At 37.2% G+C, this 24,613-nt stretch overlaps 1 protein-coding gene across 2 annotated transcripts in view; it reads right to left on the bottom strand.

Moving 5' to 3' along the window:
• The window catches only part of MLLT3 (MLLT3 super elongation complex subunit), a 117,356-nt gene that overhangs the window by 16,030 nt on the left and 76,713 nt on the right, over window positions 1–24,613 (bottom strand). For both annotated transcript variants that reach the window (XM_050329206.1, XM_050329205.1), the window contains 4 exons: window positions 24,171–24,290; window positions 16,699–17,307; window positions 3,986–4,064; window positions 531–663 (listed from right to left, as the gene is read on the bottom strand). In XM_050329206.1, the coding sequence (XP_050185163.1) occupies window positions 531–663; window positions 3,986–4,064; window positions 16,699–17,307; window positions 24,171–24,290 (941 nt within the window). The remainder of the gene's footprint in view (window positions 1–530; window positions 664–3,985; window positions 4,065–16,698; window positions 17,308–24,170; window positions 24,291–24,613) is intronic.

Below are 24,613 nucleotides of genomic sequence, written 5' to 3'. Positions count from 1 at the left end.
CAAAGAACAGATAACTTCCGAAAAGCCCTCTGAAGGTTGCAGCTAGGATGCAAAAGCTTTTTTAAAAAAATAATTCCTGTGACAGGTGCTTGCTTTACCTTCTGATGTGCTTTACTCATTATCTACTGCATGCAGCATAGAAATTACTTGAAATTCAAATTTCATTGATTCTGATCCAATTTAACAACCTAATCTAAAACTAGAAAGCAGAGAGGTTTTCAAAATTAAACTTCGTATAGAATAGTTCATCCAACTATTGAAGGACTTAATTTTCTCTAATTTATGCCAGAAAGTAATTATGACTTCTCCCCTCAAGTCACAATCACACGAAATCCAGTGAAGTCAAACAAGGATCATCATAACCACATTGATTAATACAGAAAGAGTTTGTATTGGGAATGGCAAATTTCGTTAGCTTTTAGAAGTGGCTTCTTGAAATAGCAGTCCTTGAGAACACTAGACCTCATCTCATTACTAACAAGTGCTACATGTCTTGGTCACCAGGCTACTTGCAAACACAAGACACTCACCTGCGACTCTTGCTTCCTCCTCGTGCATTTACAGGTTGTTCCAACTCAGAATCATTGTCCTTCTCATCGGCTTCATCTGATTCATCTTCATTATCATCTGAATGCAGATCTTTCATTATAGACCTCAAAGGACCTGAAACAACAGAGACAATAAAATACACTATGAAGTTCACTTTACAGTGTTTCAGGCAATTCACCCAGTTTTGAAAACTACCCTCCCTACACAGTGTTGAAAGGGGAGAGTATTAAACATTAAACATATTAAGTATGTTTACTTAATTAAGGGGGCTTATGCTGCAGGGACTTATTTATGAATCATTTACTCAAATGAGCAACTCAGTCAGCTTCAACAGACTTACTTATGACAAGTAAGTTCAAGTGTTTGAATGATTCGCCCCCTGGACCACAGCTAAAGTAAAATACTGTCATGCCAGGAGAAATTGACTTTTACTCTATTATTGCTAGAAGTATACTTCTTTTGCATTGCTGAGGTTTAATATTTTTTGCTTTGTCAAGGGTTATTATATGTGAGTAAAGATTTACGGGGGCACATTGATCAGTAATTGTACCTTTGTTAGATTAATCCATGTTTTGAGAAGTTGGGTCTAACGAATCATTTTGACTAACTCGTACTGGCTAAGGTAGTCTTTGCCCTCTTGGTTTTTTATATATTTAGCTTTAATTGTTTCTGTTATTTCAGGATTAATTTCAAATTGAGTAAGGACTTTGCCTATGTTGATATGTACTAAGTATATTAATACCACCCAACATCATGTTATCACTTTTCCTGAATTAACAGGAGGTACAAAGCTTGAGTTGCTCACAAAACTGCATTAAACTCAGTTTGAGTTTTGTTTTGATTTTCACTCTATTTTGCCGTAAGAGACAGTTACAGAAAAAGGAATATGTTTAATAGATCTGTGAAAGGTAAAACTACAGATGCTTGAAATAACAATAGACAAAAGCATATTAGAAGAGGTAAGGAAGCAAGACTGGTGCCACACTTAACTCTAAAGTACTGCTCATCTGAGAAATGAAGCCGCAAGTAGAAGCACCAGTGATGGCTGTAGGAACATCAATTACTATTACAGTTCTGTAATTCCTTCAGCCCAAGAAACATGAAGTATTAACATGAACAAAATGAGCCTCCAAGATGCAGCTTTCCACTCTCTATTTGCTTATGGGGAAATTGAGTCAAGAAGTGCCCTCCCTGGTCAGTGTCAGCAGAGAAGGCAGATCTCTGTCAGTCAGTGCCATACTCATGACAGGGACAGCATTTCCTTCATGGGAGGAACAGCTTTACTTACTATTCCAGACATAGCAAGGTTCAGGTGATAGTTATTTTGCCTAGTTTTGTACAAGTGACTTCAAAGCCAATGTTGAGCATGTTTTATCACTAAGACTGCACTAGAACTCTTGTAAATTGGCACAGTTTGGGCGGGTTCAGAACTATTGTTTCTTTTCTCTGTTTTCACACCCTAGGGAAGTAAACCAGATGGTGCTGATAAGCAAATTCCTGGTTGACCAGACATTTGTACAGGTGACAGTGGAAGGGGAGCTATACAGAAGTGCATCTTGTCCATGCACCCACTGCTGATCTGTAGAGGCATGACTTCTTAGGTATTTTGTTTCTAGCATGGATAGCAATGTCACTGCTGACCTTCTGTTCCTTGTTAACAGTTAGTTTAAAATTCATAGCAACCTTTTTAAGCATTTGAAAAGTTGTTGCCTCCTGAAGGGTCAGAATAGTTAAGGAGAAACTGAAAATTAATTGCAGCCGTGAGCAAGTTTTCTTGGTAAGGAAACAAATATTAGAGTAACCCTCGATGACAGAAGAACTTGGAAGAATCTTAGGTCAGCCCACTGCTTATGCAAAAAGAGGTCAAAAAAGTTCATGCTGTGGTTTTCTGACACTTGAGTGAATGCTGGAGTCTGAATCAACAGAAACAGACCTAGCAAGTGACTTCTAGTTATGGGAAAAAGCATGGCTTCTTACCAGAGCACAACATGCAGCATGAACATGCCATGGTACGCCTGGTATGTCATACCTTTGACATACAAATGCATGGCCTGGGCAATGAACATGTTTAGTTATTTGGAGTTTCTGGAACTCCCAGAAAGAAGCAGTAATCACTATTTACTGTGGCACGAAGGAGAAGATGTATATACCCCTTGCTCTTCAGAGCTGTTCATATCAGAGGACAAATCTCCCCTCTATCCCAGAGAAGGTATAAAGAACTGAAAGACAACCTGTAATGCCTCTTATACAGGAACCAGAAGAGATGGATGGGACCAGTCTGCTTAGAAGAAAACACTTAAGTCAAAAGGTTTTTGCCCAGCGTAAGAGAACAGACACAGAAATGGGATCCAAATCTTTTTTCTTGTAATGGACAGTTCAGATCACTAAGGAGGTTTTCATGAGAACAAAAATGGGGTTTCAGAAGGAAGCGTATCTCTATCCCTAGGTAAAAATCAACGCCTGAAGCCAGTCAACCACAGCTTTCTTTCACACAGAGTAACACTGCGAGAAATCATTAGAAAATCAGTACCAGTCACCTACAGAAAGGCAATAGGACAGATACACATCATGAATAAATATATTTAAATATATTTAAAAACAGTCTGCCTGAAGCACTAATGTATTGTCATAACCTTAAATCAAGTCTACCACTGAGGAATATAAATGGATAAAACAAAACACAATTTTGTTTAGTCAAAGGCTGCTTTTTTAATGCTCCTTATCTAAACAACAAAACAAAAGCTCATTAGGAGTGTATCAGTTGTACAATCTTATAAACCCAGGGAAAGAAGCCAAGCAGGATCTAAGTAGTTTAATAGATCATGTAAAATGAATCTCAACTTATTTACAGAAAACATGCCTTGGCCAGGTCTTAGGAAGAAAAATGCATTCTTTACTGGGTTCCAAGTAAACTGAAATTATTAGCCAAAAATCAAAATGCAAACTAACCCTCATCATCCTTCCTTGCCATATATCTCAAGCAAATACTCTGTGCTCTTACTTTCCAATAGTATAGGAAGATCACAGCTCTTTGAAGGGGTCATGTACACAAATTCATGGATTTCTGTGGGCTTCCCATGGGAAACCACACACTTCCAGAGCTTCAGATGGAGCCAGGTGCCATGCTACCTAACTCTGCAGCAGGACAACTCAGAAACAGAAGCTCTTTTGAGTTTACCATCTGTTAAGTGACTGTCATGTATTTAGTCCTTAACAAACAGCCCTTACACCCTTTTCTCAGATACCAGTTTCTCCCCTTCTATTTTGCCCTTAGCTACATCTGAAAACAACATGAGAAAAAGATTCTAAATCAAAACTGTGGCCAGTTCAGGCAGTGAAAGGCAGAAGAAAAGCAGTAATGAGATGCCACCAGTTCTGTTTTTATTGGCCCCCTCATTTCACACATTCCTTTCAATTCTTTTGCCTCTATTGGTACCTTGTTGTCTGCTGTTTTGAGATGGTGTAAAACTGGAACTGGAACTGGAGCTGGAACTGGCAGGACTCGGCTGTTCAGACTTAAAAGGGAAAGAAAAAAAGAAAATAAATAACATTTTAAGAAACATTTTTTTGCCTAAAACTCTTACTGTTAGTTACTGCCTAAAGCATTCGATCAAGAAAAAAACTGTGGAATAGAATAATGCTCAAGAGATCCTTATTTCAGGTGTCAGTGAGGTAAACATTGTGAGAATTGCTACTGCACTCACCATACATACACACTAATACATCATGTCTAGTTCTTTAACCTAACAAGAAGTTTCCACAGGCTTGTTTGAAATGCTATAAAACCTGAGAGCCTAAATGAGTTTATAATAGACCTAAGGCATCTCTGTCCTTGTCATACTGTAGATGTAACATTTTCCAAATTAGCAATGATCTAGTAGAACTATAAAACAGAAGATATGAGCAGACCACGCTAAATGCCAGAAAATCTCAGACAGTTTTCTTTTTTCTTCCTTAGAAAATAAGTAAGTACTTAAGTAAGTAAGTACTTAAGGTACGGATTCAAAATAAACTTTTTTGCTGTTATCAGATTTCTGCTAATCTTAACAGTTTCCATATGTATTAAAACCCTGCACATTACAGATTGTAACAGTGATTGAACCAGAAGGGTTGCCTTGTTAAAAGAGAAATTATCTAGAATTTGCCAATTGCAAAAGAACTAAATTTTTAAAACAGTAATTCAAAGAAGTGTGTATTATTTAACAGACAGTACTATACATTCTTTTTCAACTGCTGTTTAAAATGTGTACCTTTCTCTCTAAAATTGATGAGAAAGACCTATTGCTTCATCTAAAAATTCTATATAATTTTTCTCATAGAGGTTATGGCTTATGAGGATAGTATTGAAGAGTCTTGCTTCCTGCTGCCAGGTTGCATGTCTTCATATACTTTTTCGCTCTTTCTTAGACTCAGTGAGTTCAAGTGTGTGGGTGTTGGTACATACTTGCACACTCATCTGCGTACATGAGACAAAATACAACTATGGTATGTTGGCACAGGGGGTGCTAACAGAGAACAGAAAACAAGAAAAAAGGTGGCCATACAGAAAGAATAGTGAAAATCGGATTAGGAAGTAATCCTCTAAACATCTACTATTGAAAAGAAAACCTGATTACACTTTAAATTTGATACAACTATGTTACTGTGATATGTTGTCCAGGCTAACAAACATTTTGTGACTATCCTTGCCAGTACAATATCCCTCATGATTAAGACAGAACTACATTTTTCTCAAAAATGACAGCAGTAATATCCAGTCTGTAAAACTCAATTTTCATGCAAACAGGCTACCTAAGCTTAACAATTGCTTTTTCTCCATAAATCAATCTATTGTTGCCTTTCATAATAGAGCAGGCAGATTTACCACCTTTTGTTGCCTTTTCTCACCATGAGAAATGCCTATTTGGGCAATAGAATGCTTGAGAAAAACACCATTAACATCTGCTCTCCTTAAATCAACACCAGCTCCAGTTCTCACAGACACACAGTCAAAATACAAACTGTACCTGACTGTGTGGGTATATACTGCTTATACACAAATGAATTAACACTGTGCAAGGAAACCCAACCCACAACACAGCCCATTTGTCAGTACTAAGAGAGATTCTTACATGGTCCACAGCATCAGACCTTCCTGAAAGACACTGCAGCATCACTTGACACTGCTACAAAACCCAACTACTTCTGAAAGAAACTTTTTTTTCCTTCCTGAATTTCTGTAAAACCATACACAATTTTAGCAGTAATTACGATAATATGAAACAGACTGCAGTGATGAAGAACAAGAGTCAATGCAAACTTTAAAGACATCAGCAAACTAAGTTCAGTCTTCCAGCTTCAGGCTATTCTTAAAACATCTGTCAATTTCTGCTTTTTGCAGCAAAATTACTAGCTGAGAACTGGTTTCTGTACATGACCATTAACTGTATTTTTCCTTTATTAATTTCAACATGAACTTTACTAACCATAAAATCCATTCCCTTAAAAAATAACAAATACTAAAAGACTATCATGTTTGGCTTAAAATACTTTCACACAGGCCCAGACACTGTGTCACTATTAAACTTCACTACTTTTTTTGGAACCAATTTACTTGAATTGAAAAAGGGGTGAAGGCCTGGTCTCATTCACATTATAAGGCATGAAAAAATCAATGAAAGTGCCCTGCATTAGAATTTTCTCTCAATATTAACTAATTGAGTCAACATCACAGGAAGGGATGGATATAAATACACATAAAATTGTGGAATATTTTCCTGGTAAAAATTTTTCTTTGCTTTAGAAAAGATCATTTTGAGAATTCAAACCACAGAAACACGTATGATCATCCATACACTTTTAAAAGGGTTCCTAATGACTTTTTAAACAATTTACATTATTTCCTAGAACAGCCCTGTCTGAAAATTTATTCCAAGAAATACAGATTAGCATAAATATGAAAATTGTTAAGCATCAGAAATGAAACCTACGTTTTTTGACTCAGAAATCTGGGTGAGAGTGCAACCAGAGGAAATAGTTGCTTTCAACATAAGAATGAATGTTATTAGCAGGAAAGACCTGCTAGAAGGACCTTTTAGAAGGAACTAAAAATATGCCTTTCATATATGAATATGCATTAGTGCCGACAGCACCCATGCTTCTAGTTAAGAAAGGCTGTCTTTTGTCACTTAAGCAATGCTTTTTGACAGTTTTACAGGCTCTTATCCCAAGGACTTAGGTATTTATGGCCTTACTCACGGGTTCCTAATCACCAAACAGATTTATTTTTTTAATGGGTCTGAAATTAGCTAAAGGGTGTCCTTCAACATTAAAAGCTTTAAGACAGTCCCAGCAAAGAGCTTCTCTCATATGGCTTTTTTCTGTTTTACCAGTTTTCTCTTCCTACAGACAGGCTAATGAGAATTTGGGCCCAAACTGGTCATTAGTGCAATGACCCGATATGATTTATTGCATTCTTAGACAGTCTATTTCATTTTAGTGCTCTCACACCGATGCACAGGAGACAGTGGTTTCTTTATTAGGCCTGATTGAGGGATTCTGTGCTTTAAAACAGTTCAGCAAGAAAAGGCACTTTTCTTTGGCTCAAGTTTTCGCTGAAAAAGTACCTTTTTCACCAGCTCTAAATCACTTGGCTTCTGTAATTTCCGAAGTCTTGTCTGTTTTTACAAGAAGTGCAACAACTCACTCTTGAGCTGCAAACAACTTTCAGGCAACCCCTCATCTGTTTATGACACAGGATATAACAGAGTTGTTTCTGTAATATGTCATGGTTGCCCCGATTAGTACAACTTCTTGGGGCTCTCCTGTGCAGGGCCAGGAGCTGGACTTTGATGATCCTCATGGATCCAGCTCTGGATATTCTATACTTCTACGACTCTAAAAATAACCTACATCATTTCAAGCTCCTTATTAATTCTTACATTAATAGAAGACATCTGCATGGCTTTTCTTGCCTTCCCCTGAACTGTTCTTAAGGGAAGCTTACATCTTGTTTCTTGTTTCTTGAAATAAACTTTAAGTGAAATATCTCGTTTCATATCAGCCTGTTTACATATTTCCTATTTTTAATGCAGAATAGTCTAAAGATTTGTGTTTCCATTGCTATACATACTGAAAATCTATATACTTGAAACTGCTTATAGCTGAGTGCTACTTCCACTTCCACTTTGTCCAAAGTTAGAATTTCAGGAAGGAGGAACATGCTGCCCTTAAGACAAGCCTTCTTCTCTAACAGGACTCCTAGCCCAGGTCAATTTTGGCATCTCCCTCCTTAAGAGATATTAAAAAAACATCTAGACATGGTCCTGGGCAACCCTCTAAGCTCAAAGTGGCCCTGCTTGAACAGGAGAGGTAGACCAGATGACAGTAAGAGGTCCCTTCCAACCTCAACCAGTTTGTGATTCTTTAAATTTGAAACACATCCTTCATTTAACAAATAGTACCCAGATTAGACCCTAAATGAAACTTTGCAACTGTTTTACCCGAACAACTGCAATGGATGAAGAAGGATTTCCATTTCCTTAGAGACTGTCCTACTGAAATATGTACCTATTTTTGAAAGAAAATAATTTGCCTCCTATATTTATGTACACTATTTTTCTTAGCTTTATAAACAAAAACAGATTTGAGACAATGCTAACAAAAACTCAAATACTCAAGACTTAGAGAAGACTCATGTACAGGAGACTGAGCTCACACATGCATATAAAAAAATTCTTTTGTAGTACACTGTACAATACAGTTGAAAGACAAAGCACTAGTGAAGGTTGTTAACCTGTAGGGCTATTTTTGTTGAAGATTCCTTACTGGTAGGAGTGGAAGACACATAGTAAAGTAGGCAAAAAAGCACAGGAGAGAAGATTAAGGTTTCTCAAATACAACAGCTGAATACTAGAATTTCCAAGGATTTCAAATCAACAAGATGAGTAACCTAAGGATTAAATAAACTAAAAATCTGTATGGTCATGTGAGTATGAACATGCTCCTTAGCTGCAAGAGGCAAACTGATGCAAGTTTCCATCAGGTAACCTCAACCAAGAAGAATGTAGATTGTTCTGAATACATAGAACAAATGCAAAGACATCTATGCTGGCAAAGACAGGGTCATATGAAGGCTTTTCAAAATTGGTACTAAAACCAATTTCATCTAGACCACATTTCCTCAAACATGTGAAAAGACATCAATATTTGCAAAGAATCTATAAAGTATGAGCAGCACCACGTGGGGAATTTAACAGCTCTGTATTCTATTCAAAGTCTGAATTATATGGTCCACTGATGGAAGATGAAGATATGCTCAATAAATTACTTGTTTGAAGAATATTGCTTATTTTGCAAGCTCAGTTGCATGAAGGCCTGTAACAACAGAATGGTGACTGTCCCTCTGTACTCTTCTAACCAAATTAGGGGAGTTTTTAAAGCCAAATTAGGCTGACAAGATATTGATTTTCTGAGTTTGACTTGATAATTTTTAAACTTTCCCTTTGAGAACTTTCACATGTTCTTTATACAAAGCTCTCTTAAGCCAACAAAGGAGAGAAATCTGTTTTAGAAAGACAGTCAAACCCTCAATGTCAGTACTAGATACAAACCAGAAAATTCAGTCTAGGTATTAAAGCCAAGGTGACAGTTTCATTCAACTAATCTACATCTTCTGCTCTAATGGGATTAACAGAAGATAGGTGATAGTTTTTCTGGCCAGGGCCAAGAGCTGCTGCGCTGGAAGGCAATGCTTCCTGGTTCCCTTCTCTTGCCCTGTTTTTACTACTGTGCCCTTTACGTATCAGCACTGAGAAGGGCACATATTGATGCACTCAAAGTTAATTCTGGAAATGGAACAGTTTGCTGTCGCTTTTTGGGCAGCAGGAAGGTGGCTCACCTAAATTCTCCCAGATCTGAGGTTCTGATGTTAGAAATTCACACACTCCTATTAACAAAGAAGCAGCTGGAGAACTGTTTACATATAAAATTTCTTTTATGGGTGTTATTCTGCACTGTGTCTCAGCAGGTACTCACAGACTTCGCAAATTCACTGTAGGTCCTCTCTATTCTTATGTAGCTCAAATTCTGTAGAACACTCCCTACACTAAAACTTTACTATGGGGAAACCTTGTCAAGGTCATACACATCAAGTAAATATAGACCTAAATATATGAAAAACGAAAGCTTTTTTTCTGAATTCCTGCTTCAGAGCCCCTATGCACTGTCTTCGTTATTGCAGATTCTTGAACTTATGTCCCAGAATTTGAAAAAAAAGTTGTCCAAAGTTTGACCATAAACTACAGAGAGATCTAGTGCACATCTTTATTGACCTTGTCAGTTTTAGAGTAAGTCTCATTGCATTTACTTTTCCCTCAAACTTAACTTCTGGGATTTAAATAATGATGTGAAAATCTCAGCTTTCATTTATTGTACATTCTAGTTCCAGGGAAAAGCTGTACAGAGAAAAATACAAAAATATGTGCTGTACCCTAAAAAATTCAAGTCTCTAAAACAAAGCAAAGCCCCTCAAACTATTTTTCAAATTGTCCTAACTCTTACCCAATCTTGTGATACTGTAGACTGAACAATAAGTTTTAGATGTCATTGTTTGGCAACAATACACTCTACACACACTTTTCCATATAGATATTTCTGAGGGATCTGACAGTATGGTTCCTAAGCACTCGCTCTATGATAATATTATCACGTGTTTGTTTAGCAGTTTTCAAAAAATATCGTGCATATTACATACAGACTATACAATGCTGATTCTCCAAGAAAAAACTCCACAGAACAGATTTCTATTGCCTTACCAGCATTTTGCCATTTACAACTCACACATCTCCATGCTCTAACTCTGCTTACACATGCACTTTCACAAAAAATGTACTACAAAAAGCAATACTCATTTAAAGCCCCTCACCTCTCCTTTTCAAATTTAAAATGTTTTTGATAGTGTGATCTAAGCTTTACATTGAGAGAATTTTGCATCTGTTCCATAAGGTGTAATAAGACACTAACACAAGATAAAGACAAAGAAAATCTCTCAAAAATAAGAAAATTGATACTTGTCTATATTTAAATTAAATTCCTCAACTGTCATAATGTAATGTATTTGTAATATAGTTGATATAAGTAACTGAAGTTATTAAAAACATGGGTTATAACTATATTATTTAAAATACTGGCTAAATGAAAATCGCGTGTAGTACAAGCCAGATCAATCTTGAGTTTTATACTGTTTAAAGAATAAAAAAGGCTGCATATGGTATAAATAAATCAAGCTGAAACATCTCATCTCCAAACTGCTTTCTTTAGCTAAAACTGTAACAATTAACTTACAATCTACTCTTAATGATCCTCACCCAAAGAAAATTTAGGTCACTAAGAGCACCAAGAACGGCTTCCTCTTTTGGCCTTGAACCTGTCTTTTCCTGCCTTGAACCTCAGCAACTTCACAACTGAATTGTTGTTATCCAGAATATCCAGATCATGACTCTTTGCTTGATATTCCTGCTCAGTTGTGATATTTTACTCTCCTCATATAAGCATAATGCAATAAGCATTGTCTTGAAATCATATCTGTTTTCATGCACAGAATCAAGCTACAGTGTAATAAGTAAACTGCATTAAAGCAGCATGGATAATGCAAAAATATTATTCATATAATGAAAGAAACTAAAATTGTCAGAGACTGTATCTACTTCATTTTTTTGCAATGGTTTATATGGTAATACTTTTGCAGCTGATAATTTGAATAACTAAACACAAACAGGTTACTGACAATCTCCTCCCACTATTTCGGTAATACCTAAAACGACCTCACATAGAGGAGCAAAATAATTTAATTTATTTCTGTCCTAATCAAAACTGCTCACCAACAGGGCATAAATTTTGCAATGATGCTTTGATTGGGGTAATCAACACTGAGGCACCAATCCAGTTACTAATGACCTGGTCCTTGTCATCCCCAGATGTGTGAGTAATCTTTCCTCAAGGAGCTTGGGCACTGGCAGAGCTGGTTGTTGACCTCAGCCACAAAACATGGCTCTGCTGTGGCTAATGGGGCATATATTGTCAGTCACCTTAAAGTCTCCTTTAACATCGCTCTGAGGTGACGATACAAGTTTTGTGGATATGTAAACAGATTCTATGACATGAAAATAGCTTCATTTATCCTTATCTTCCAACTTCCCTGTCTAAACATTAATTCCAATAACACAGGACATAATTTTCCTCACATCTGCCAGATGGCTTATAACACAGTTAGTTGGCAAGCAATAACTTTGTGGAAGTTCAGATACCTACAGATATCTAGCATGTCTCAAGATAATTTGAAAAACCCTACATACATTTCCTGGACTCAGGATTACTGTGCTACACATGTGTGTAAGGACGGTCTTGGTCCCTTCACAGTCACACCATGTTAAAGCAGAAGTCTGATCACCAAAGCTATGTGCATTTACCCAATGGGAATGAATGGCATGAAATACTTGCTGCTAAAAGATGGGGACTAGAAACTCTACCAACATACCCTATGCCAGAGGAAGTACCAACTACATGTTTCAGTTGGGCAGTTAAAGACTCCTATCTTCAAGGCAAGATGCAAGCCAGCCTAGAGGCTTTTTATAGAAAAGGTAAGTTTTTATAGGAATTAATACTGAAAACATTTGTTAACACCTGAACAGGTATTTATGATCTGCCTGATCTCCTTTGCGCCTTCCTGCTGCAGCAGCTTCATGAAGAGCCATGTACCATTTTTCCTTCCATACCCAGTCCAGCAAAGCCAGTAATAATTAAACAAGAAGTTTCAGAGAATCCCATCTGCAATGACTCCACAGCTCAAAAGGGGCAGCTCCAACCATGGAAAATGCCTCCCTCAGATCCAAAATTCAGTATTTCCCCATCTCACACACCAGTTTGCAGCTCACACAAATGTTACAATTTTATGGATCAGACTGACAACAAAATCAAGGTCAAGTCCTTTTTTTTATCATGTTGCTGCATGGTCCCACACAGGAAGCAAACAGCTGGAGTTTTATTTAACTAAACATCCTATAACTCAATTTAAAAGTAAAATCTTCAGAGTTTTGAAGTGGACTGTGCTAATATGCCTATGTCTCAATAAAACCACAAATTTGCATGCTTTCACTCTGTCCCTTACTTTGCATGCTTCATACCTAAGCCAGTAAAATAGTTTTTCAGCCTTCCTGTGTGATTTTTTAGTATACCTGTTGCTCCCAAATAGCTTTGCTAGCTCGTATAACTCAAAAAAGACCCCACACTCTTTTGAACACAAAGTCTATGACTATTTCTGAAGTCCAACACACTTAAATAACAGATGTATTTGAAAAGTGATACTTAAAAAAGCAGCATGAAGAGAAATGGACACTTGTTTCACTTGCCAACAGCTCCAAATCAACAAAAAAACAAAGTTAAAATAAACACAACAGTGAACAACACTACAGCATATGCCAAACAGACCACAGAGAAATGACCTGATGTGCTCTTAGTCTTCGAGTCACACACAGAAAGGCTATTAAACAAGGGCAGAAAGTTTATCAATAGGCAAGTGTATGATTCTCTTTATTTCCACTGAATTTTAGGCATTTGAAGCTCAGAAAAGGACTGACTGCAGGACATCAGAGGACAGTGTCTGGCCTTCTGAAATGCTCTTGAGGCAAACCCCTTGCTAAACTGGATTCTGAAGGTGAATTTTAAGGAAGAGCTCAGTCAATTAACCATTGGCAGACATGCTCTACCACATGAAGAGTAATGCACCTCACCCAGGGGATGTTAAACCTCTACTCCCTCTGCTCTAAGACAAAGGCCAGTATTTCAAGTCTGAATGCCCAGAACAAGGTAAAGTTGGATGCCAATACTGAGAAGGGTTCAGCACACTCTGCTTTTCTGTCTGAAATTCAAGCCCGTTAATTGATATGATACATCCCACCCCAAATCATGGAACAGGGGCTGTATCCAAGGAAACCAGGAGAGCAGGAGCACTGTCATGCGGTAGCACCTACCCAGCGAAACAGAACCTCTGTTTAATGATGCTTGTAAGATTCATTTATTGTGAGAGTTTCTCAGAATGTCATCCTTATTTTAAAATCCCAAACCCAGCCTTTGCAATTGAGAACTCATGATAGACTACCTCTAACTCTGAGAACAGCCTTGGGTGTGTCCAGTAAGAGTAAAGAAACTTGGTTCTGCAGAAAGTCCTAAACTCTACATTGCACCTTTTATTACAAATTTATCACGATTGATATGCAAAGTTATGCATATGAGTTAGTACCAATAAAGAGAACAGTCACCATATCAGGACATGTATATTTCAGAATGAGACGATCCCTTACTCCATAAACTGAAGAAACTACAAAATGCTTAACAAAATTATTCATAATTTCATTACAACAATCCATACAGTGTTAGGTTTGCACTATGTCATAAATATAACTTAAATTAGAAAAAAATGCACTTGAGTCGAAGTTAATACTTTTCTACTATCCTAACAATTTTCTTTTAGGTATTGAGTTATAACATGATTCATTATATCTAATCGAAATTTGCTCAATTGGGTATTGTGGTTTTGCTTTTTTAAAGACACTTTAGGAACAAATCTAGATACTCTACCAAGGAATATACTCCCATATAATGACACATTCTTTGTTCATCTGTGCTACGATACCCACCACTGTAACTGTACAAGAGAAAGAAGTAACATTTGACTGAATTCTACAGCATATTGCTATGTCAGGACAAGCCACTGAAGCAGCATCTTCCCAGCTCTGGGCAACTATGTTGGTTAACATCATAAAGCCTTAGCAGACCTGAAATAACTGTTTCTTTGTAGCAAAAGCATTATCACACTTTCACTTCCATTACTCTCTATGTAAAGTTGCAACTTCTCACCTTTTTTTTTCTTAATATGATTACATTTAAAGGATATACCATTTATGGATCTAGCTGTAAAATTTACTTCTTTCCCTGAATTGCTTAGAATCTTACCAAGACATACAAAGAAGTTCAACCTATTTTTTCCCACACACAGAATTACCTCTATTACACTGCTTGGCTGAGTAACCTTTCCTTAGGTTCCCTGATAAAAACTAGTACAATGTGGAAGGAACAACTCTTTGTGAAATTCTGCAGTCCCTCATTAACTAGGTTGCCCAGCTCTTTTTCCCACAGCACTAACAATGGTGTGAATCCACAGGCACCTCAGGGAATTATTCCATGTTTTCTGGATAGTTCTTCTTAAACTTAAGTATATTGTTCCCTTAAGTATATTGTTCCCTTTCTAAACAGTATCCCATCACTGACTGGATGGGATACTCAGCCTGATTTACTAAGGAGCACAGTGGCAGACATCTCTTTCACCTGTTCAGGTGGGGACCACACTGACCCTCCCATGTGTGTTCCATGATCCAGAATGTCAACGTTAAAATACACAAGAACCCAGACCAGTAGGATTTGCTTCTCTTAGAGGGGACTCCAGTAGTTTATACTGTCAGTAACAGTGGCTTGCAGACCTAGAAAACATTGAACCTGCTTTTGAGCTTTGGTACAGAATTAAGGAATAACCTTGGGTCCTACAGGTCCACTGCAGATAAAGGAACAGCAGTGCAAGTGGATTTGTGCCAGCCTGTGAAAAACACAGAGGTGTACCCACTATACCACTGGCAACGGGTGAGAGGTTGCAAGGCAACAAAGAGGCGAAACAAGTACAAGCAATTAAAAAGGACCCATTTTAAGCATCATCCATATCCGTCACGTATCATCTGTAAGTTGCTACACAGGACACACCTCTACAGAGCCTGCCTTTGTGAAATTCCAGTTACATTGCAGTTGCTCCTCTCAATTCTTCTGTTTTTGAAAAAAAATGGAGAACTGCTGCTTCCAGTAACAGTATATGCACCACTACATGGCACCTATTTTAAATAGGAAATCCCAAAATCTATTTTAAATACTGAGGATAGGTAGCAAGTTTTACGGATTGTGACATAAACTAAAATAGAAGATTCAGCTTCTTTTAAGACATGAAAAAATAACTCACACCAAGGGTAGCAAGAGTGTACATTTTCAGGTTTAAAGACAAACTGGTTAAGTTCCAAGCCACAATGAGAATGCCACTCCAACCACAGAATATCACCAGTGTGACGCTGTAAAGCAGGGTCTGTCCTATTTCATACCTTCTAAATTTTACAGCCTTTGCATGCCCTAAGGGGCCAGTCATTAAAGGGTCACTTCTGAAGTAAATTACCTTCTCCCTCGTGGGTAGTTTCTATTTAGTAAAAACCTAATGCTGACACCTCCCCACAGCAGGGTATTTATTGTCTCTTCCAGAGAGGGCAAGCAGGGTTATGCATCTGATGACAGTAACAGAGGCACAAATCAGAAGACAGAAAAATGAGAGAATTGAACAGGCAAGGCAGGGAAGAATTCCTCTCTATCATGCACACTATCCCTAGCTATAAGCAAAGACAACGGCACCATACAAGGCTTCTACTACACCTCTCCTTCTCTACCCATGTCTCTATAAAAGATGCTTCTGAAAACCAAAGTTTACTAGAAGAATGATTGAAATCCTAATTATCAAAAGCAAATCATGCTTGGAACAAATGAGCAGGCACAGTACACAAATATTTTCAGAAAAGCAAATTGCCACAAAAAACAGTCTTTCTTCTTGGTAAGCCTGCTATTTTGGGCAGATTCTCCTCCTCCACAAAAGTGGCATTGTTCACAGAACTGCCTCTTTTAGTAAAAAAATAACAAGTAACTCCAGTATAACTGCAACCCTTTCCTGGATTTACTGAATTCTCTGATACCTCTAACCAAAGATTTAGAGTGTGAAATACAACCATTTAAATTCTTTCCTTTTGTCTCAAAAGAAGCATGAAATGCAAAATAATATCAAAAAAGCAGTATTGTTTATAGCCATCTCCTATATGCTCATTCATCATAATGTTGACATTTATAAATTGACTTCAATAGGCAATACAATTCAACCAGAATGTGCATCAGGTTTGAACATCTCAATCAACTTCCTTCAGTTTGGATAATCTACCATTAGACAGGAGAAAGGAACTGGAAAACACAAATATGGTGCACAATCCCAAAGACTGGGAACACTCAACACATGTTAAGCAAAACCAAACAATCACTTACTTCAGATTTGGAGGACGTGTTTTCCTCCACATCAGAATCACTGGCATCTACAATATCATTAAAAGGTGGCAGAGTAGGCTTCTTCCCTTCCAGTGCATCATTTTCAATTTTGACTCTCCCCACCTTGAGTTGAGATTTATCCTTTGTCTGTTTTTTGTCAGCTGAACAAGTAAGAATCAGTGATGGGGTGCTAGAAAAACTTTTAAATAACGAATCAGAGCTGTTTTTTTTTCTTTTTTTTGCAGAAGGTTCATCAGAATCCAGCACAGAGGGCCTTTTTGTGAGAGTCTTCTTTTCTTGCTGCTGCCCACATGTTATGGTAAGGATTGGGGTGTTTTCAGATTTTGGCTCCTTGGACATGGGCTTGGGTTCCTTGAAGGCCATCTTAGGAACCATTTTTTCATCTTTTAGTGGTTTGTTTTCTTTGGGTTTCTTAGAGGATTCTTTGGAAGTTTTGTTATGTTCCCTGGAAGGTTCTTTGAAGGCACTTTTATGTTCTTTTGAGTCTTTACAAGTTTTTTCTTTGTGCTCCTTTGTTAACTTGTGGGTCTTTGAAAAACTGTTACTACTGCTGCTGCTGCTATTTGTGTTTTGAATCCTAGTGGGGTCCTGCAAAAAGGAGAGAGAAAATTTTACTGAAGAATAAAAAAAAGAAAGAACTCTTAAAGACTCAAAAAGCAGATACAATAGGGACATAGGATTCATATTCAAAACTTGGAACTGCAGATGGAAAACCAGAAACAGAAATACCGACATAAGAATAGATACATTTTGGTCAAAATATCTGTTACAAACTGGTCAAACATGAGCAGTTACTACTGCTTAACAATATCTGCAAGATAAGTTAGTTTTTATGTATTATACATGCTTTTTTAAGAAACATCATAAGATGAATATAAAGGCAGTTTATGAATGTTTACCATCACCATTAGCTATCAGAAAAAAAAAAAAAAAAAGGAAAGATGGCAATATGAACCATATGACATCAACAGAACTACTGCACAATCAGAGTGCTCCTGGTGATATTTCAGGCAAAGTTTGACTTATCTTCCGTGATCTTTTCTCAGGCTTTTCCCAGATCCTTTTCCTTATACACAAGAACGACTCTGGGTCCAGCCCAGCTATGGAAGATTTGATTCGACAGACAACACTTAATGTCTTTTTATGGAAAACTTCCTTTCGTAAAAAATCTTCCTTCTTTATATATATTGCTGGTGTTTCTGCTGAGCATTTTTTTTAATTTAAAACGTGAGAAGTGTTTCTGAGAACATGATGACTCTGAAGTCCTATAAGACAGGCAAAACCAGAAAAAGCAAAGCAGTATCTGAATCTGAAAAGCTGAAAGCGGCAAGGAAAGTGGTGATCTGCAGCTATAACGGATAATAAGGGAACTGACAATGAAGTAACCAGCAATAAAGGAACCATCCATAATGGGTCAAATTGACTCCTTTTTTCGAGAATTAACACCCCAGAATTTTCAAGAGACAAGAATCGTTCCACACCGCCCACTTGCACTGAAACTGGAACCTACGGTCAAGAAGTTTACGTTGCTTACTTTCTTCCAAATTTATTATAAGCATTTCTATCTATATGTTGTCAAGCATGTGAGAAACTTAGAGAAACACTTTAATGTCTTTGAATTTTTAGGATTTTTAGCTTTTGTAGATTTTAATGTAGCTGTATAGTCTGTCACACTTTAGAATGGTAGTTAACACTCACTAAACCCTATTCATAATTTCATATTAAGTTTTCTAAATTCTTTAGGCTTGTTTAGGCTCCTTTCAAGATAAGACTGTAGTAAACACCTCCTGTTTAAGACCATTTACACACCAGGCTTGAAAAACAAGATACCATCGTAGTCAAAGCAACCTTCAAGCCCGGAACCTTGGAAAAGCTCCAAAGACATGAAGAAGATCACATGAAGAAGATGAAGATGAGGAAGAAAGGGGTCTTAGGACCTCCAACTCAGTTTCTGGGGAGGTGTGCCCAGGGGACAGACCCAGGGGTGGGTGGTTCTCAGATCAGACCATAAATTGTGGAACTCCTGGACACAGAGTTCACCTTTTCTGTACACCTTGCGCCAGAAGACCTTCATTAAAGAGCTGTTCTATATCTTATCTCTACTAAATCTGCATGGAGTTTTTTCTGCTCCCAATCTTTAGGCAACAGTTCAATGTGCACTGCATATACCCACTGATTTCTTTTTCCTTTACCTAGAAGTGTATATAAATACGGTATATCTAGCTGTCTAACACCGCAACAGATTTACAGTGCTACAGAAGAGAAAACATATTTAGCTTTCCTTTATCCTTACTTAACCACCCTTTTACCCACAACGTAGATGGGACAGCAGAAATGTGTTAGAACGTAAAGGACCAAAGCAGGACATGGCCAGCCTCACCCTCCTGAGGGCAGACTAATTTTAAAATAATGCATGCCGTAGGACTGCCCCCCTAAAAAAACTACACAAGAAAACAAAGCAAAATTAACCTGCTTAATGGAAGTGGTGTCAATTAGAGAAAATAGACTACAGCTACGGATGGTAGATAGCTACTTATGACTTGTTCAATCAGGATGTGTTAAGCCAGTAATTAATGCTGTAGGACCTGAATAGTTTACACATAAAGCATGTGCAAGAACTGCAGTATCTCCCTTCTCTGTACCAACAGGTGGAAACAATTAAGTAAAAATTATTATTTTGTAGTGTTCTTCCTGTCTCAGTATCTTACTTAGTGAAACACTGAGTTTTCACACAGTGCTGCACGAATTATCCAATTGTGCTTTTTCTTCAGATGCTTCCTGCTTTAGTACTGCAAATGTATTTGAGTTAGACTTGGAAATTGAACTGTGTAGCTATATAATATGCATGCATCAACATTAACAATGGGCAGAAGCATCAACAAGGAACAATACTATGATGACATCTGAATGTCTGAACATAAAGCACTTCCTCATTTCCCAGGGCAGTAATTAAAAAAACAAAAATTAAAAAGTACTAATCATTGTTTGAGATGTTTTACTTTAGTCATAACTACTTTTTAGGTGTTTCTCTTTAAATTAAAAAAAAAAAAAGAAAAAAAAGAAAAAAGAGTTGTCTACTTTGTTTGATGCTCAGCACCAAAGTTTGACATATGAACTCATGATTAATGCATTTAGTTTCACATCTTGTTCTATCGTGCCAGAACTGTAAGTGTTGCCCTAGGGAGGAATAAAACACATGCCATTACTAAACTAGATGGAGTCCTTATTTTTCTTATTGGTCTCCTTACCACGTTATTTTGAAGCAATTTAAAGGACAGTTTCATTTCAGAGTTTTTGCAGGAGATGAGAGCTGTGAAAAAGGTTCTGGGGCACAGTACTATTAAAATCAGCAGGAATTTGAGAACTAGTCTTCTCAATTTTACAACTGGACTTCTCTCCCCTTCTGCAATATGGAATCTGATGTTTTCATAGAAATCATAGTACAAATATTTGATGTACTTATGATACAGACATTTATCCATCATTCTCACATGGTCTCTTAGAGTTACCCTTTCATTAAGACAGCCAGCCCATTGAATTTACATCTGCATTTACTCTCTAAGTAAAAAAAAGTATCTTTACTTACGTACTAAATTTCTGCAATTCCCAAACAAAAGTCAACAATGACATAAAGGAAATAGCAAGAGGAAAATAAAATTTGAAGACAGAAAAAAAAGTCAAATTATACTAATTGGTAAATTATATAAAAACTAATGATGGATGTGGAAGGCTAGTGGGGATGAAAAGTGGCTAATTTTTCATATCATGTACAGCATAGATCTTGCTGAAAATCAGAATGTACTTTCAAGCAATTTTCTTATTTATCAAAATCTAACAGTGTTTAAACGTTTCTTTTCTCTCCTATCTTAAGCAGTGCTGCAAGAAGCAAGTTAAGTATTTTTACTAAGAGGGACAAATAAAACAGTCTGTTCTCAAGTTCATGTGAAAAATTGAGACGGTAGGGTTTTCACAGGTAATATATTTGCATACCATAGCTTACATTTATGTATTCATCAAATACAAGTGAATGCAACCCAAGTGAATGTTACTTTGATACATCGTGCATCAAACACCCAAAGAATAATACAGAGGATCATATGCATGTTAAAATACCTGCATATGTTTTCCTTTCTTAAGCCAAGTAACACTAAGTACATACAGTACTTCAAGACATATAGCACTGCTCTATGAAAGGGGCCAACATAGCTTAAAAATAAATATTTTAGAAAGCACGATAAAAATCTTAAGTTTTACCAGCAGAAAAAAATTGTGCTACTGAGACTGTTGTACTCAGCTTCTGCTCAGATTCTGGCCAACACAGCTCATGCTGAGATGCATCTGAGATGCATTCTGGAAGCAGACTGCATATTGTATAGGCAGGACAGGTGGCCAGAAAGAGCTGAAGGGCCATTATGCTGCCATGATCACCTGGGAACTGCTGTCTTCTACAACCATCATCTTTGGCAGTTTCATCAGAATCTGCTAACTCACAGAAATTAATAAACCAAACCTCTGATCTGGAAGACACCAAACATCAGCTTACAAAAAAAACCCCCAACTTTTGAGGTTGATTCATTACCAGCTGTACTGCTCAGACTTCTGTGCTTCCCACTGTGATACAGGGGATGCCTGCACTGTGACAGATAAGGAAGGAGAAGCACTCTTACTCTCAGTTAGGTAACTGATTTTAGTTTTTTATGGATCCCAAGCGCATGGATTAAGAATTACAGGTTATAAATTATGAAACTTTATGACTTGAGTGGTGAATAAGTGAATTCACATGATAGACTTGTCTGGGCAAAGGGGACTGACACGGTTTGTCATGTTTGTTGTATTTCTTAATGAGCTCATGATATTACGTTTAAATCACAGAATACATTGTCCTATTAATCTGCAAGACACAAATGGATCACAAATGCTGCTCAAAGGGTAACACATTTGCAGATTAAAACAATTCTGTAACTACAGGGCAAAAATGGTGTTGAACTCTGTATATGTTGCAGGGTTGAATTCTGACTTCACCTCACAAAATGTAATTCTTAATTTGCTTTAACATGAGTTTGAATATGCAGTAATTTCTGGAAACCACTGCAAACCTCCTCATCCACTAACAGGCATTAGGAACCTAATTAGCAAATGGATCACTTGGGAGAGGTGGGGGGGAGAGAAAGGACAGAGGGGCAGGGGCAGTTAATTAAATTTTACGAAGTCATTAAATTGAGCACATTGGCATGGCCTTGTCAGTGTACTGTACTCTGAGTTTAGACTACAAATTTAGTAGCAGTGACCATAAAAATGTGCACTATTTTCATTTCTAATTAAAAATTTTATGTTTATTGAAATAACATGCCCATCTTAAGTCAATGGACTACAACTAGTGTCATATACACCTACTACTCTTTAGAGGAAAAGAGGAGGAAGATACCTACAAGTAATTCCTTGATCAAGGAAATTCAGGTTTCTGTTGAATATGAATGTGTTTACTATTGAAGAAAAACACAAACTGATTTGGAAAAAAATAAAAAAAGGAAAACCATCATTCTGAAAGCATCTGTAAATACTTTAGGGTAGGAGATTAATTCACCTGCTGCTCACACATTTACAAAGCTTTCCACACTTCAGTTTAGCCAGCCCACCAAATTGTTATGACCAATGACACAACAATGACAACAGAATAATTAGAAGCAGATGGAGAACTACAAAGCTCTCTGGTTAGACAGAAAAGGTCAAAATGGGGAGCATAAAACAACTTATGTTTTTTCTGGTCACACACAGGAATAAGAGCTTTTGTTTTCTTTGTTTACAAAATAAACCTCACTTCACTGCACTGACAGTACAGTTCATTCCAAAAGACATGATCATTCCTGAGAAAAAGTAATCAAGCTGCTTCTCTGTATTCTGTGCATGTAGTATTTACATAAACATGAACAGGCACAGTAATGTAACTGATTTAGAAGCAACAGAAGTATCCGTAGCTAGCTTGCAGCTATTTTTAAGTTCTGAAAAAATGCATACAGTAAATTTTCTTGTATTTCTGCCTGTTCTCTGTATTTCCAAGATGGGAGGTTTTTTTAGGAATCAAAATACTGGGGCTCACTAATACTATCTCCATTAAAATAAACAAAAAATCAGACGAATCTTAAGAAGTCATTCGAAACTGAACTCTAGAGAGCTATCTACACAACCTCTCAAGAACTCCTATTGTAGACGGTAAAGTGTCCAAGTACCTTATCTTTGGTATCCAATGAGATGAACATACATCCTAGTCTAACCAACAGCACCTTGCTTCAGCACCTGGTGTAGCCAGGTGCCTTCTTTGAGGAATTAAGCATTTTAGCATGCCAAAGTAAGCACCTTCAGTGTAACCCTCATATTAGACTTCAGTTTCTCCTTAGGAAGACAACCACACTTCCATACATGCTTTGAATGGCACAAGGCTATCTGCATTAGAGATTGTGAGGCACTGAGATATAACACAAACCAGGCACAGAGATGACAAAGAACATTTTTTTGCCTGTCCTTACTTACTATGTATCCTCACTATCTTGTCTTAGGCATACGCCTAGCTCATTACCTGACAATTCTTGCATGATATGAGATTTGGCACAGACACTGAACATGAAAGTTATTAATAAAAATGGCTATTGTCCCTTGCAGTACATGCACTGCAAGATTAAGTAAGATATTTCAAGTTAACAAGACTCTGTGAAAGAAACTAAAACCTCAAACAATTTAACAGAATGAAGAAAATGCTTATATATTCGTTCACTTACGAAGCAAGCCACTGTTGCGTTTCTTATTTGTATAAACAAGAACTTGGTCTTTATTTTCCCACACCATCAATTCATTTTGTCAAGCCGAAGAAATTTTCTTCTGTTTTGGAAAGGTTAATTTGTATTACTTAAAAGGTTCCTGTGACTATACCTTTTTACTGCATTCTAGGTTGGGGATTCAATTTGATGTCCTACAGACCAATGACACACTCCTGTCTTTGAAAAATCTAGTAAAGAATTAATGCCTGAAATTGAAAAAAATTAATAATCCTAAAGAATACAACTTCAAGTTTCACTCTACACAATTATCTATAAAAACGCTTAATAAAGGAGATTATTATTATTATACTGTTATCTCATATTTGCATTTCTGCAGATCACAATTCCATTACCAGAACTGCCTAATATTACAACAGACCATTACAATTCCTTCTGGAAAAGGAGGAAACCAACTGTAGAAGTACAAAACCCAGAAAATCTTCACTGGTACCTGTTCCACAGCTATCCTTGTCCTGCAGTATTTTTATGTGGCATACAGTAAGTTCACAGCAAAGAAATGTCAAGACCTGCTATCACTGGAAAGATTACAAAAATAACTAGAAATCTTTTTTCCCTCTCAAGGTAATTTCCAGGAAAAGCACCATTGGCTAAAGTGTCTTCTAGTAAAATAAGTCTCACCTTTGGCCCATGAGATGACTTCTTCTTCACTTCAGAAAAAGACAGGGAGTTACTAGGAAGGCTGGGGAGATGAAGGCTCTGTCCTGAAGAGAACGATGTGCCATCTGACATTACCATGATCTGTTGCAAGACAAAAAGCATGTCAATCAAAGAGTAACAAGAACAGGCCTTGCCTGCCTAAGAACTAACAAATCACACTGGTAGAAGAATAAAAGTCCAACAAACAGTATCCATGTTTCTTCTCAATATGAGATGGGTTAATGAAACCACACTGTCAATTAATTTTCCCCAAGTAGAGTTTGTTTTGCCCATGAAATTAACTGGTAAGCAATCTCTCATCTGCATCCTGACTTCTGAGTTTTCCCGCCCTATTATCTCCCCCAGCCCTATTGAGGAGGAGGAGTGAATGACCAAGCATCTGGGTGGGAGCTCAGTCCTTAACC

This window comes from Myiozetetes cayanensis, unplaced genomic scaffold (assembly GCF_022539395.1).
Source record: "Myiozetetes cayanensis isolate MyiCay16 unplaced genomic scaffold, myiCay2020 scf4, whole genome shotgun sequence".
In the NCBI taxonomy this organism is placed as follows: domain Eukaryota; kingdom Metazoa; phylum Chordata; class Aves; order Passeriformes; family Tyrannidae; genus Myiozetetes; species Myiozetetes cayanensis.
Note: the sequence above shows the minus strand (reverse complement) of the source record. Positions and strands in the feature narration are given on the sequence as shown.